This window comes from Phyllopteryx taeniolatus, chromosome 22 (assembly GCF_024500385.1).
Source record: "Phyllopteryx taeniolatus isolate TA_2022b chromosome 22, UOR_Ptae_1.2, whole genome shotgun sequence".
Classification (NCBI taxonomy): Eukaryota; Metazoa; Chordata; class Actinopteri; order Syngnathiformes; family Syngnathidae; genus Phyllopteryx; species Phyllopteryx taeniolatus.
The window spans coordinates 2,107,143-2,122,780 of record NC_084523.1 but is presented as its reverse complement, the minus strand read 5'-3'; the positions used below and the strand labels follow the sequence as shown (position 1 = coordinate 2,122,780).

At 44.8% G+C, this 15,638-nt stretch overlaps 2 protein-coding genes across 3 annotated transcripts in view; both read left to right on the top strand.

The window, feature by feature from the left end:
• The first annotated feature begins 971 nt into the window (after positions 1-971).
• On the top strand, positions 972-4,823 carry LOC133472115 (serine/threonine-protein kinase pim-3-like). Its single transcript, XM_061762509.1, has 6 exons — positions 972-1,502; positions 1,647-1,756; positions 1,864-1,914; positions 2,002-2,365; positions 2,842-3,018; positions 3,387-4,823. The coding sequence occupies exons 1-6, from the start codon at positions 1,415-1,417 to the stop codon at positions 3,590-3,592; spliced, it is 996 nt and encodes a 331-aa protein (XP_061618493.1). The 5' UTR covers positions 972-1,414; the 3' UTR covers positions 3,593-4,823.
• A 2,228-nt stretch (positions 4,824-7,051) lies between these two features.
• Positions 7,052-15,638, top strand: part of LOC133472112 (mis18-binding protein 1-like) — a 33,368-nt gene continuing 24,781 nt past the window's right edge. For both annotated transcript variants that reach the window (XM_061762502.1, XM_061762501.1), the window contains exons 1-2: positions 7,052-7,185; positions 7,798-8,013. The gene's annotated coding sequence lies outside the window, so the exon portion shown is untranslated. The remainder of the gene's footprint in view (positions 7,186-7,797; positions 8,014-15,638) is intronic.

Sequence of the window (15,638 nt, the reverse complement as noted above, 5' to 3'; positions counted from 1 at the left end):
CACATACACGCACAGGTTATCGGAGGATGGAGGAGATAAACAGTGGAAAGTTCACAGCGAGCCAAGGTCACGTTGCCATGTGTGACGGTAAGCGTGGAAAGTTTGAACTCCGAAGTCGGACAGCCAACTTTGCAAACTTCAATCTGAGCGTGTTTTCATCTCACTAACTAACCTATTTTGATCCCAAACAGTAAATTGTGTGTCAACCAGTCTATTGCAATATCGTCATTGCACTCTTGAGCGCTCAACTCCAGGCTTTTGGATTACATCTTGGTAAGCAGAAGTGTGGCAAAAGTTGATTTATGGTTTGCATTGGAATATTCACGTGACTAATAAACACATTTGTACACCTCAAAGGTGCGAGCTATTGTTACTGACAATTACTGACTAGTTGGTGTTGCTAAGTAGTACAAGTAGTGCACTCCATTTTGGAAACACCCTCCTGAACAAAGAACAGTGGAGACATGTTCATGAGTAATTTGCTATGGGTTGTCTACTAAATGAGCTTTTCTTTTCCAACCAGACAGTCTGTCTCTTGCTGCAGAGCTGCATAAGGGAGGGTGCAAGTACAGGGGGAGGGTCATCTCAAAATTGCCGCCACGTGCACTCAAATGTCTGCTTTATTACAACAACTTTTACCTGATTGGCCGATGCCCAGAAGCGAGTATTTATATACGACATCTGATTGGTTGCCGCCTTGGAGGCTATAGTGAACGGAGTGCAGACCTCCCAGACGAGATTCGTCCGCGTCTCGTACTATGAGAAAGTAGTCCCGTGATGCAAATGGATTTTTAAGTCATACATTCGATCACGAGTGTGTTTGAAAATAGATTCTGTTTTTCGTGTGTATTTCGACGCGTGCTTTGGGAACGGTGGTCTTTTATCCGCTTGATTTGAACGAGAGGGTCGCCCCGTATTGGCGGCGGAGGGATAACTAACGTCCCACTGCGCGTCAAAATATTGGCTGTGGAAGACCGCGTCAAAGCTCAGACAGCGGCAACTCCTCGGGACGTCGAGACGCTGCGGAGGACATTATAACCTACTCTTCTCGCGAGCCGTTTCCAAATAAGTCGGGAATTCTACGCTTGTCGTCGCTTCCTCGGAACATTGTTTTTTTTTTTTTTTTGTCGGCAGCACCTTGCGTGTCGAGAGCCACTCCGACCCGCTTTCATGTCGGTTTTCTCGCCACCGGTGTACCGCTTTACGGTCGTGACACGAATTTAACGGGCGCGGTGCGGCCGAGTTGGCGCACTGCTGGACTGGGTATACCCGAGACGGTCCGCACCACTATTTAGACGGCGCCCGAACCCCCAAAAGTCTCTCTCGTTGTACTCGAAACCTCGACTGGCTGCCTTGGATCACCACCACCGTTTTTTGGTTTTTTTTTTTTTTTAAACCTTTTTTTTTTTCTAATATGTTGCTGTCAAAGTTTGGTTCATTTTCGCACATTTGCAACCCTTCGAGTATGGACCACCTCCCAGTGAAAATCCAGCTTCAGCCGGGTAGGTCACACGAACGGTCGGGGTGGGGGGGGGGGGGACACACAGTTGAAAGAGGTTAACGGCTAACTGCCCGACTCTCGCCGGCGGTTTGTTGTGGAACGCCTCGGGGCGCTAATCTTCGCACCGTGTTGTCATCCAACACAGTCAAAGTGGAGAAGGAGCCGTTCGAGAAGGTGTACCAGGTGGGCTCCGTGCTGGGGAGCGGTGGCTTCGGCACCGTGTACGCCGGCAGCAGACACTCTGACGGGGCACCGGTGAGTCGCGGACGGGGTGGAGGATTTTCCCAATGAGCAAACGTATGCGACTTATGAAATGTTTTTTCTTGTTTATTTATTTGTTTTTTGTTTTTTTGTAACTGTAGGTGGCAGTGAAACACGTCGCCAAAGAAAGGGTGACCGAGTGGGGCTCAATTGTAAGTGTTTGTTTTGGTGTCATGGAGGCGCGGGGGGCTGCGTGTATTCCCCGCACTCATCATGGCTTCCCTGTGTTTTCGTCTCAGAATGGAAGCATGGTCCCGCTCGAGATCCTCCTGCTCAAGAAGGTCAGCTCGTCTTTCCGCGGAGTTATCAAATTGCTGGACTATTACGAGCGCGCCGACGGTTGGCTCCTGGTTATGGAAAGGCCGGAGCTCGTCAAGGACCTGTTCGACTTCATAACCGAGAAGGGGGCTCTGGACGAGGACGCGGCGAGGGGCTTCTTCCGCCAAGTCCTGGAGGCGGTGCGGCACTGCTACAGCTGCGGGGTCGTGCACCGGGACATCAAGGACGAGAACCTGCTCGTGGATCTCCGCACCGGGGAGCTCAAGCTTATCGACTTCGGCTCCGGGGCGATCCTCAAGGACACCGTATACACCGACTTCGACGGTAAGCAGCTGGGTTTTTTTTTTTTTCTCTCTCGTGCTTTTGGCCTTGATGCACTCGGCGCTATTTTCAGTCGCGGAGGCGGTCACTAGCCCGTGACGCAGTGGTGTATTTATTTTATTTATTTTTTTTTTTGGGGCGGAGGGCTTTCCTCGCGTCATTAATTATCTGTCCAATGTAACCGTGAGCGCTTTTTTTGACGAGTCCATGACTCATTTGATTCAGACTGGAATCGAATATTGACCACGGCCTGAGTCACGGTCGGGTCGTCGAGTGCCACGTAACGTGTTTGTTGTGAAACCTGAGCCGCAGCGTCACATGATGGGATCACGTTTCCTCCTCTGTTTGGGGGGGGGGGGGGGGGGGTTGTGGTTGTAGAGGGAGCTGTTTTTTTGCAAGGCCCACAAACACCAACCTTTTTGTGCACCCTCCATCCTCACTGTTCTTGCACCCTCTTGTGTGTGTTTTTTTTTTTTTAGGTACCCGCGTGTACAGCCCACCCGAGTGGATCCGCTTCCACAGGTATCACGGCCGCTCTGCCACGGTGTGGTCGCTCGGCGTGCTGCTCTACGACATGGTGTGCGGAGACATCCCCTTCGAGCAGGACGAGGAGATCCTGCGGGGGAGACTGTACTTCAGGAGGAGGGTTTCGGCCGGTGAGTGGGAGCCTACCAAGAGTCGACTGTCGCCCCCTAGCTGCGCTCAGTAGTACTAATGAGATCTGGAATGAACCGCAGCAAAAAAATAATTAAGTCCACAGCGATTTCCCAAGCTTTATTGAGCCAAGGCGCACATTTTATATCGGGAAAAAAATCTCCCAGCACACCACCACAGGTTAATGGCCATCTAGTGGAAGAGCATTTAATTGTTCTGCCTGTTAACTCTACGTCACTGGCATTATTACATCTCATGTGCCACAGCACACTGGTTGGGAATGACTGGTCTGGAATGTAGACCCATACACATTGATGCCTTCGGTCCCTTTGAGCTTTGTCATCCTCAATGTCGTCTCTTGATTCTGCAGAGTGCCAGCAGATGATCAAATGGTGCCTGGCCCTGCGGCCCTCCGACCGGCCCACGCTGGAGCAGATCTGCGACCACCCCTGGATGAGGGCGACGGCCGAGGCGCCCGAGTCCAATCCCGAGGAGCCGGCCGCCGGCGACATCCGCCTGCGGACCATCGCCACCGATTCGTCGTCGAGCACAACCTCGAGCAAGGAGAGCCTCTGAGGATGACTCTGAGGGACTCTAAAAGACTCGGTGGGGAAGCGAGGGGGCGGTGCCAGGTTACGAGGAGTTGATGGACTCAAGTACGGCAGCCTGCAGCCTTGCTGGCTGATCAATGGCCATAAACGTACTTTTCAGCAACTGTTTGTTGCTCATCTTAATTCACCCCCACATCTCCTTTGTTTTCATTCATTTAATCCAAGTTGTTTCCTAAACGGGAACATTTTGCTGTTTGGGTGGTCTTACCAGCATTATTTATTCCTCCTTTGCCCTTTCCCTTTTGAACTCGTTTTTTGTTAGTAGGCTGGTATATGCATCCGGCAAGGCCTTCCTATTCAGATATGGCTGCTCTCATAGAGCTTTGGAGAAATCTTTTTTTTTTTATTCAATGTTTAAAAATGTTTTCATTTTGGAGTGCCTTTTGTTGGAACGCTGCTTTTTCTGGGGGCTTTTCATCTCAACTTTTTATTTTTCTTCTTTTTTCGGACTCAACCTCAGTGATGGAGACCACTGTCACCGACAAGCCAAGTAGCCCCCAGCTGAGAGGCTGCGAGAGCATTAGAGGAGAGAAATGGAATACTTGAAACACACACACGCGACTGTGTATCACTCTTCGAAGCTGCTCACTCACTCTATAGCCTGAACAGGTGTTTTGGAAACTGGATCCTGTCTTTTCTGAATGTCAACACACACACACACACACCTCTACCCCGCTCTGCCTTTGCGCTCACTCATTCTCCCGGTCTGTTCAGCCATGCCTGTTGCGAGGTGTCGCCTCTTTCACTTTTTTGCCTCCCGCCATCTCACTGCTTGACACTTCACGGCCCCCGCCCCTGGCCTCCCTCAGGGGCTCCGTTGGGTGTGAAATGCACAATCAATGCAATATTCATCAACTATGTTGGTTGTTTTTTTTTCTTTTTTGGCAAATACTGTACAGTGTGTTCCCCCTCTTTTAGTGTGTAAAATTATTATTTTTTCCTCCCCATTTGCATTTAATTTATTTGTAAACGTGTAGACATTCCACATTCTGTGGTTATTTATTTATTTATTGTCTATGCTTAAACTCCTCCCCCTCTAAAATGATTTTTGCATATCCTACTTGGCCTTTAGTTTGCATTCCTAACTTATTTTTTTACATATCGACAATGTTTTTTTTTTTGTTTTTTTTTTTATAGATGTGGAGGATGCACTGACAGTTGTCGATGTAAAGCAGAATAAAACAAGTTTACTTAAATTTGAAAGCATTTGAATGTTATTTCACTACTTTGGAGATGGAATCCATCTGGTTTCTGTACTTTCAAGTTGAAGTTTGAGTTGTTCGGGAAGCAAAACAATTGCGGTTTTTACACAGCCTCAACACGTTCGGGCTCACTTTTGCCATTCGGGGCTCCAAAGGATGGATATTTTCAAATTATTATTATTTTTTATATACTAAATTTTCAATTAAAGTCCCATTTTTATGTACAGAAATAACTTGTGTCTTGATTATTTCAAAGTGCAAAAATGCAAGTAAAACCAAGATTTTTATTATTTGTTTTATTCGACACGACACAAGGGCCAGCATGACTGCGCCATCACAGCAGCAATTAACTGCATGACAATGTGCAGAAACCGCGCGGCTAAGAAGGTGGGTGTGTGTGTGTGTGTGTGGTTGGAAGGAGAGAGTCACAGCTGGTGTGTTAAACCAGCTTTCGCTCCGAGCTAATCTCTCGTCAATTACTATCTTCTGACCGGAAGTAGACATGTTTTTGTTATGAGGATCCTAATGTGTTAACATACCAAGTTGTGCTATCTCTAAAAGGACTGGTGAAAATAATGAAGACTCTGCTGTTAATTCATTAACACAACTCTGCCCGAGTACTTCTGAAGCACCAACCCATGTCTCATTGGCATTTTGGGATGTAAATGAGCGCCATCTTCATCAAAGCCGATGCAGATGACGGAAAGGCCTCATCCACTCTCACTGTGAAATCCTCATGAAGTGGAGCTGGGTGGGCTTATGGTTCCCTCTGCTTTTAGTCAATGTCTGACCCAACTGCGGTGTCTATTAGCATCTCGAGCGCAGGTGTCAAACTCAAGGCCAGATTCGGCACGCCACATTTTATGCAAAATAAATTTGTGTGTGTCAACTTCCATGTTTCTTACTAAAATCTGTATTTTCTAACATTTCAAGTTGTCATGTATAATAAATGTTTAGATAATGAAAAAAAAATTTTTTGTTAATAAAACCCCTTTTTACAGTAGCAAACAATCGTTAAACTATCATCTGCACTTCTGATTTCAAAACTACTCATCCATTAAATTGTTGCGTAAATGTCATACGATGATGAGGCAATTAAACATATTTATGGTTTCACAGGCGCCATGGCCCTTTGAGGGTAACCGTAACTACAATGTGGCCTGTGACAAAAATGAGTGACATGTCTGAATTCAAACATTAGAACTCAAATGGTACTGTTTCTTACTTGTAGTATTATAGCTGACAGGTGACGCCTCAAAGGGGCTACTGTTGAGATGGCAATCCGATGATATCATATGAAAAGTATGGCAATTGCCATGAGTATGCAAAGCGGTTCGGACAAGTTGGAGAGATATTCGTAAGTGATAAGTCGCCAGACACAAGAGGAAGATGCCAGATGGACTCCAGGGGCCCCGAGGGCCCCCGGTGAGCACAGATGGGACGGTGGGTGTCAACCCACACAGGCGGCACGGGCTGAGACGCCAGCACTGAGAACAGGAAAAGACGAGATGAGAGATCGCACCATTGTTGCCAGTGAGACTTACTACATTTCACACTAGGTTCTTTGTTTCTCCATGTATGCGTGTGTGAGTGTGCGTCTATGCGTCTGACCCTGTTTTAAGGACATGCGGCCATTGCAATGCATGCGTTTGCAATGGCCCATGCCATGTTGTTTGGGTCAATCCAGGGAAACCTGTTATTTTGTGTTCAGAAAAAAAAAATAATAATAAAATCAGAAAGTGAGACACCGCATTGTAATTTGAAAGATGAATTACTCTGTTGGCCAAATTATTTTAATCATGTTGATCATTTTTTAATTATCATGTTTTTAAAATGTTGTATATTGATAACATACGCGTTGGAGTTGACAAAACAGTAACCGTCATGAAAATCGGTTGAGTAATGAATATGTTACGACTTAATTTCAATGTCCATGCATTGCCTTCTATGGGAACGTCGCCCCTGCCAACATGGCTGCCACGAAGGCACGTTAGTTAGTCGGGCTCCGACAGCGCGCTGGTGTAGCTGTTCATATGTACGTGGACTGATTAACCTTTCGTTGTCTTAATTAAAAATACGCCACAACGCAATAGATAACATGCAAACTGTAAACAGCATTTTTTGGGGGGGACGAAAATAAAATGTTTTTTCTGGACTTCTCATACCACGTCAATCACAAACACTATTAGATTTGTGATTGGATGATCGTATAAAGAGGCAGAACTTCCGCTGAGAGCAGCACTGGCTTGATCCAGATTCAAAGATTGTCACGCAGCGCGAGTCGAACCAAATCATATATCCTTCCGTTCGTCCATACCAAGAATGTTCGCAAACTGAAAATAATACGCAAATAGAGGTCAGTTTTCACCCCAAAATTTTGACGTAACCTGAATTGTTCGTAAACTGGGTCGTTCGTAACCCGAGGTTCGACTGTATACTGTACTTTATATTTTTAGCTTTTGTTTCCTTGACACGTTAAATGCTAGGTAGCATATTGTAGCCCCCCCCCCCCCCCTTTGAACTGAAAAAGTATAACCGGTTTTACTGTGTAGATAAACGTATCCAGGCACACTTTTTTTCATCAAAGTTTTATCTTAATTCGACCGTTGTGGATATTGTCTGTTCCAACTTTGTGCGGAAGCTTTCCGTTCCCAGCATGTCTGTGTCCAAGTGAACAACGCGAAGGGCCGAGGTGTGCTTGCGTGGGTTTCGTTTAGTGTGGACTCGCACATACACAAGAGCTCATCAACACCTTTGAGGCGAACCAGTTTTTTTTGTTTTTTAACATCCTGTTTTGTCAATATAGTGTATGCTGACCTCCATGTTTACTCTATTGGCTGTTTTATCCAGATGTCTGGCAGTCTTGTAGTTCATTAACCCATCAGACTAAAAATAGACTCATAATGAACTGAGATTTGTATTGAACCATCATGGGATTCAATTTGAACCTTGTCGATGTGTTGTGTAGATGTCCCCCGCCCTCGAGGGGGCTTGTTGCTCCCTCTCGAGGCCTCCTGCTGTCTGCCGGGATTTACCGCCTCACGCTGCGGTCCTGGTGTTCATTAAAAGCTGCGCCGCTGCCAACAAAGGAGTACCTGGCTACGAGGTTGGAGGTACTGCCGCTCACCCTGAAGGAACTCTTTGTTCTGTGGAACACCGTGCATCGGCGCCGTTAACGTGACCAGTAAGTGTGGGCGCACGCTGCGTTGAAATGTTGAGGTGCTTATCCGAGGGCACGTGTTCAAGCACAAAGAGATCGTTGGGATTCAAACAGAGGCAGGGAGGCGAAGATCCAAAAGAACACAACAAAATGTTTGGTTATTGCGAGTTTTGTGGCGGATCTTTAAAACTGACTGTCCCCCCCCCCCATCGCCAAACGTTGGCTTAAACATGTGACTCTACTGTACTTTACTGATTTTTACTCCGTTTACTGTCTGGAATGTGCGTATGCATTATACTCTACTGCATTTGATCATTATCCATCCATCCATCGTCTTTTACCGCTCTATCCTCACAAGGGTCGCGGGCTGCAGGAGCCTATCCCAGCTATCTTCGTGCGGGAGGCGGGCTACACCCTGAACCGGTCGCCAGCCAATCGCAGGGCACATGGAAACAAACAACCATTCGCACTCACATTCACACCTACGGGCAATTTAGAGTTGTCAATGAACCTAGCACACATGTTTTTGGGATGTGGGAGGAAACCGGAGTGCCCGGAGAAAACCCACGCAGGCACGGGGAGAACATGCAAACTCCACACAGGCGGGGCCGGGATTTGAACCCCGGTCCTCAGAACTGTGAGGCAGATGTGCTAACCAGTCGACTACCGTTCTCATTATGTATGGTTTTATTTATTTATTTTTTTAACCTAGTTTGTACAAAACTAACCAAATCGATTTACAGCGGAAATAGTTTTGGTGCAAATCTGGAATCAAAGTATTATAACGCCAATTTAAAGATTTTTAATTTTTTTTTGTATTGTTAAAACTAAAAAAGTAATTTACTCAAGGAAAACGATAGTAATAGTCGGATGGGTCCTTGTTCGATGACTTCAAGCTTTCTGGTTTCATGTTTCGTTCCGACAAATGAGGGCCGTCGTCGTAGGAAGACGAACGCGTGAGTTTGTCCTTTTTGGCACAATGCATGCTGGGTCGAGCCCGTCCGTCCGTGACTTCCCAACAAACGAGTGAAAACTGATTGCTTTCACAGTTGAGAGCACTGAAGGACTCCCTGTCATCAGGCTTTGTTTTGAGGCTCCCTAAAACAACTATGCATGAGTCACGTGTGTATTAAAACTTCATCTTTGTTTTGTCCCGTTGTTTTCGTGCAACTTCATCCCATTTTGGTTCCTTTCCTGAACTACCAGAGCAAATGTCACAGCCTCGTCGGCTGACAGTTTACGCAAGTGAGTCTCGCATCGTAAACTCTTGAGATTGCAAAAGCGTTTAAGCCTCCTGTTTAAAGAGTACAGTCTGGCGGGCCTCCTCGAAGACTATGATTAAAGGGCACGCGTTGGCCACAGGTATGCAACAACCACTCGAGGCTGAGCGCGGCTACCAGGAATGTATATGGGAGCTAACTGTACTGTCACCGCTCCTTCACCACGTGAATACATGACCATATATATGACCGTGGAGAGCCTGGGAATCGGTTTGAACTTAAGAGGACGAAACAATCGTGAATGCAAATTAGCTTTCCAAGAATGTTCCAAACTAAAATCCTGAATCCCGCAAGAACTCTGTGGGAATTTATTAACTCATTCACGGCCAGCCGTCCCAGTTAACATGGATATTTGACTTCTAAAGCTGTCAATGGCAGTGAATGTGGTAAAAGTAATATTACAGACCATATTTTTCACTTACTAGCCAGTTAATCTGATCAAAGATTTCAATATCTCCTGAAATTTAGTGGGTTTGTGTCTAAATGTAGCATTTTTAGCCTACCCTGTTGGCGGAATCTTTGAGGAGTTTGTAATCGGAGGATCTTGATGTGTGTGTGGTGCTACATCCTCAGATCGCAGCAAAGCACTTTACAATTTGAAGAATTTAGTAGGATTTTGTACTAAAAGTCGTATTCCATACATTATTCTAATTTGAATGTCTATTAAGTCTTATTTTTTATTTTTGACATTACATATTGACTGTTTTTCTCAGGATTTGTGCGTTGATGTGTTTTATTGGGGAAAAAAAGTGTTTACATATGTCGTCTTGTATATATTTCACTTGTCTGTCTCATCAGTGCCTTCCAGCCTCCTCTTTGTTTTCTGCCACATGTCTTATTAGCCCTTATGTTTTTAGTGTCTTAACATCAGATTTTTTTTGCCGTGTGCGTGTGCTGTTGTGTTGTGTTTTGTTGTGTTTTTGGCCCTGTCAACATGCCGTTTTGCACATTCAACCACTAAATGTCCACTCCTAACTGTCAGACTATTACAATAAGTCAGATACAGAAACCGAGAAAGTGCAATTCAACTGCACTTCAAATCTCAGCTGTTACAATGACCGAGGGGTGACTCAGCAATGTCTCCCATCAACAACATCCGCAAGACTTTTGTCTCATTAAAGACAAACACAACAATAAAGAAAAAAAACCCAACTCTGGAACATAGCGTTCCTGTCACAGCGTGGTCATAGTTTCGTCGACCTCAAAGTCTTTGAATTGGAAGAAATGTGAGAATGTTTTGCACCCTTGGGTGTATCAAAGCAATACCAGGCGCATCAATGCAACAATTGTGTTGACTCCTCAGCACCAGTTTCACGATGACACTCGAGTCGAAGCAACACATGGGCCAAATATCATGAATTAAGCACCATTTAATTCATGTTTTAAAGTTACTGACGGTCATGGTGCCTGTACCTGCTCATCCTGGACTCCTCCCCCTCACCTTTGTTGTTTACCTGTGGCTCTGTATCCACGGCGATGGCTACAGTCGTCACAGCGATTATGTTACAACCAGGACAGCCAGTTCCCAGACAAGGGGGAAACATGGGATTCTCAGTAATAATAATAAGCCAGCAGTATTCCCATAAGGCTGCCAGTACTACTTGAATCCCAAAGCAAGAACATACAGTAACTACATGATGTACAAAGGACACCAGACACGCACACCACGTGCTGGGTGGATATAACATTGAGAACATTTATGGAATTCTGTTCAAAAGTTTGAGTCAATACAGTAGTTCCCCGCTATATTGCGGTTCATTGTTTGCGCATCCGCATTTAAAAAAAAAAGATCATTATTACAGATAAATGCAATCAGCACACTGACGCAGTAGCTGCTGTTGGCCACAGCTCACGCGCAGACACTCACACACAGGCTCGATGATGTCACCCCACCACATAGGCAATACTGTTCGTACATTATTTTCTGTATTAAAAATAAATGTTCAGATATGGTTTCAGTGTGTTTTAATATGGTCACATGTGTTTGTGTATGTGCATGTGAGAGGGGTAAAATTATTTTACATTTTTTGTATTTTTTTTAATGGTTTTTCTGTCGTGCCAATTTTCACGTATTGAGGGCGGGTCTGGAAACGCGGTTCCACTGTACTCCCATTTTGTGCTGGCTGAGTGAGAATTCCCACAGCAAAAGCGAGTGCTCCAGTTTTATTGGAGCAAGTCAAGTGCATTGCAACGTCACCTGCAGCGCAGAAACTCTGACGCGAGCCCAACACAACTAGGTCACATGCAGCATCATAACGCACACACAGAAGTGCAAATACGGGACGTGCGTGAGGAGGTCGCCGCTCTCGGCCTACTTTGCGCTGCCATCCTGCAGTGTTTGTACGGCACGTAATAAAGATGGGGAAACAGAGTCGACTAATTATGATAGCGCTGCAGCGCGCACTGTAGTACCCTTGCACAATCTGTTAATACAAGATCTGAGTCTTTACATGGAAAATAATGCTATCGTAGGATTGTTTGGTTTTGATATTGAGCTCTTAGCCATGCGAGTGAATGTGTTAGTTTTCATTGTACCCAAGTAATTTTCCGGTGACAGGGTGTCTGCTGGTTTATAGGAGCCAAATGTAAGGATTTTTAGATGGACTTCTTCACGGTTTTTGAGCTCTTTCTGAAATACCTGAAGATGATGCCAAAGCCCTGTCTAAATAGGAAGGTAATACAGTAATTGCCGGTGTAAAGGAAGCTTGGAGAAGTGACACAACTTGACTGAGAGACAAGCTTGGTACGTCCGGGAAATGGTACTGTAAGTTTAGACTGGGTTGTTCGTGAAGTTACGGAGAGTCTTTGTCGCATGTGCACTTTCAAAAAGTCATTTATTTGTAAGGGTAATGTTTTAAGATGGGTTTGAAACGATATGAAACAGTTTGAACTTTAAATAAGGCAATTATAAAACATTTTAGTGGCAACAATTTCTCATGTTTTTCGCTATCCGTGGCAGTCGGTTCCTAAAAACAAAGTGCAGCATTCAAAAAGTCAGTTCGACCAAATGTAAGACGAAGCAGTTGGCGACATGGGTTTGGTCATATCACATATTTTTGATATTCTTTATAAAATCAGTTTGAAACATTGCCGTTTTTGAGACAATTGGACATCAATGTGGAATATTTAATAGCTTTGAGCTGTGGATTCAATGACTATTGTATTTTCCAAGGATAGTTAATGCCTTTTATTTAGGAAATACATATTTCAGGATCCATTGACACTGTGCAGTGTGTGTAATTTGCAAGCCTTTTCCTTTTGAATGTTCGTAATTTGCGGTGAAACATTAAAATAGACCGCGTGAGAGGTCAGCAGATCAATAAAATGTGCTTGAAGGCTTCCTTAAAGTTGTAATTCTGTTCTCTGGCAAAGCAAAAGCTAGTGGCAGTGATCCAAACGTGGGTGGCAAGGCGCTCAGGTGGATGGCAAAGGTCCCGAAAGGACTGTGTAACTCAACAAACCGTGATGTTGCTGCTGCTGCTGCTGCTGCCAGGGATACGTTTTTGGTTGTTTTGTTTTATAAGGAAGGAGGAGGAAGCCATTAGCTCAGTAGCTTCAAAGAATGCACTCAGTGGGCAGCTGAGATTACTTCCGCTCCAGCAACTTTGAGTTCAGCAGCACGGCAACACAGGCAGCGGCCCCCCCTGATTAGCCGAGCACGCTTCGCTTCCTGTATTCGCCGCCGCTGTCTGCGTTGACAGCCGTCACGGAGTCGCGGTGTGCCACATATGGATGAGTCGCATAAGTGCATAGTGCCATTATTGCACTCTGTGTTTATTCACGTTTGCATCTCAATGGGTTATCTGCGGTGACGTCGCCACAGAAGGTTACGACTATCAGGTGACCGTTGTCATATGTCAAGTCTGCGTCGGGCCTTTTCCGTTGTGCGTAAACAATGTGCTTAATCTTGTCAATTCGTGTTGACCGCTATGCGATAAGGCCGCAGCGGGCTCGGCGTTATTGCGACCTTTAAAACGATACGGGCGGCCATCTTGGTGAGGTCGTCCCGCTGCGTGTTAGCTTGACTTCCGTCGTCGATGAATTCGTACGGAAGCTAATTTGTTGCTATGCGGTCTGACCGCGTCGGCGAGTGACATCATCTCTGGTCAACACGAGCTGAGGTTCATTTGCAAAGAGCCAGCTGTCACTGAACATACGGATGACATCATGGAGAGGCCAATTTTCTTGTTTACGCACTTTGTGGACAAAACTATTGGGGCACCTAGCCACCCACGTGAAGATGAACAATTAAGACACAATTCATACATTCTGACTGTGCCTTAATTTGTCCAAAATGATTTATGTATACAAACAGTGTACCTCTATCTATGCAAGCGAACAATTCACTGAACAATTAAATGCTTTTGGAGAAGATGGCAGATGGTAAATAATCTGTGGTTTCACCTTTTTTAGAATCAGTCAGGGCAGACGCACACTAAGTTTGTAAATTTATGAGTAAATTGAGAAGAGACCTTCATTATTTTCATATATATATATATATATTCAGGATCCATTAACACTGTGCAGTGTATATATATATATAGCTGATTATTTTTTTCTAATGTAAAATATGTGCCTTGGTTTAATAAGCTTGGGAAACACTGAATTAACCCATTCTCACCCTCATCCTCTATTTCCCCCCGAGTGAATTGTGAAGGAGTTTTACCCAGCAGGCTTTTGGGGAGGATGGGGTTCAGTGGTAGGGCAGAGCACAAGTGCCGGTCACCTTAAGCTTGGGGCTAAAAAGATTGCATCTTGGACCGTATAGGTCACTCATATATGCAGATTTAATATGGTCACGGTTGAATGTATTTCTTTGAGCGTGCTCGAAGCAGTGGAATCATGAAAGAAGTCATGTGCTGACTTAAATTGCATTGGGTACATCAAAACACAACAAGGATGGACACACTACCTGCTGATGTAATAGAGGTTAAAAATGATGACATTGTAATGAAAAAAAAAAGGAGAAATGCAGTAAATTGTACATAAACGCGCAAGAGCATGCGGGCCACCAATGACGTGATCAGACGCATCATTGAGTGCAGTGGTATGAGTACCTTGAAAAATACTTGTCTCTAAGTACCACCTTAATGACCAATTTTGCAAAACAGTAGCATATTAGGCACAAGTGTTTATCAAAAATGAGGCAGTTTTATTCCTAAAATTGAATATTAAACTATTTTAAACTTTTGTGCAAGAATGAACATTGCATGCAATTTTAAACAGTAGCGACAGCATGTGAGGTGTCCCTGCTGGTCTGCCGATGAGCCATATAGCCCGAGATTGGTGAGCCGTGGTTACCGCGGTGACCACAAAGCAGCCATTTTGCGCATTGGAAGTCGGTGCGTTTTGGGAAATTCAGTACGGACTTTCAAGAGACAGAAGCGTCTCTCTTCTGTCCAGCTGTCATCAGCTTTTATGAGTTGTTCTTTTGGTGTGTTAGCGAGTACTTTAGTTCCAGTAAAAAGAAAAATGTTCCATGGACGGCAAACGGAATCAAAGTGGTCTGTCAGTCAGTGACATTTATTGCTTTGCAGATGCTTATTTTAGAACAAAGTGAATCCGTTTTAGGAGCATGCAAAGTGTCACTAGAATGCCTCGGGGAGAAAGTCATCCTCCGATTCATGACAGTAGTCTTGTATTTGATGTTGTTTTGGCTGCGGGCGTCATGTGACATCGTGTTTGTGTTTTATCATAACACAACCGCCTCGCTCACTTGTGTATTTTACGCATGTTTGTCCAGCTCATGTTGCCCACACTGGCTAAAAATAGGTTTGTAGTGATCCACTCAGTGGCTGCTTAATTATTCAAGAGCTGGAAAAAGGCTAAACTGCTATGACTGCCATGTCTGCCCTCCCCGGACTCTTTATTTTCTTTCCAGGACGTCAAGTGGAAGTGGCAAGTGCGTGTCGCTTTTTCATTCGCTTTCCACTGCGTGATAACGATATCTTCTAGAACCCCCGCCCCCCCTCACGTCAAGCTCAGTGGCTGCATTCTGAATAACATCCCACGTCACTGGAGTAAGAGGCGTCCCATGTTCTTTCCATATTTACCTCCCTAACTGTGACAAAGCATTTATTGAGTCTAGTTTACGATGTTGTCTGCACACGCACTCAATGCTCTGCCTCATAGTTCTTGGGAACATGACATCTTCTTAAAAAATAATAAAATATGTTGGTTTTTCCTATTTTCAAGTACCCAAAAAAACACATCAACCAATCTGTGCTTAGAGCCTCCAAAAGGTTAAATAACGTCTGCATGTGTTATAAGTTAAGATAATATCAACTAGGTCATAGCAAGCATTCCAAAATATGAAAAGTAGCGAATAACGTCTGGATAAGAAATATGGGGCACATGCAAATTTACGAC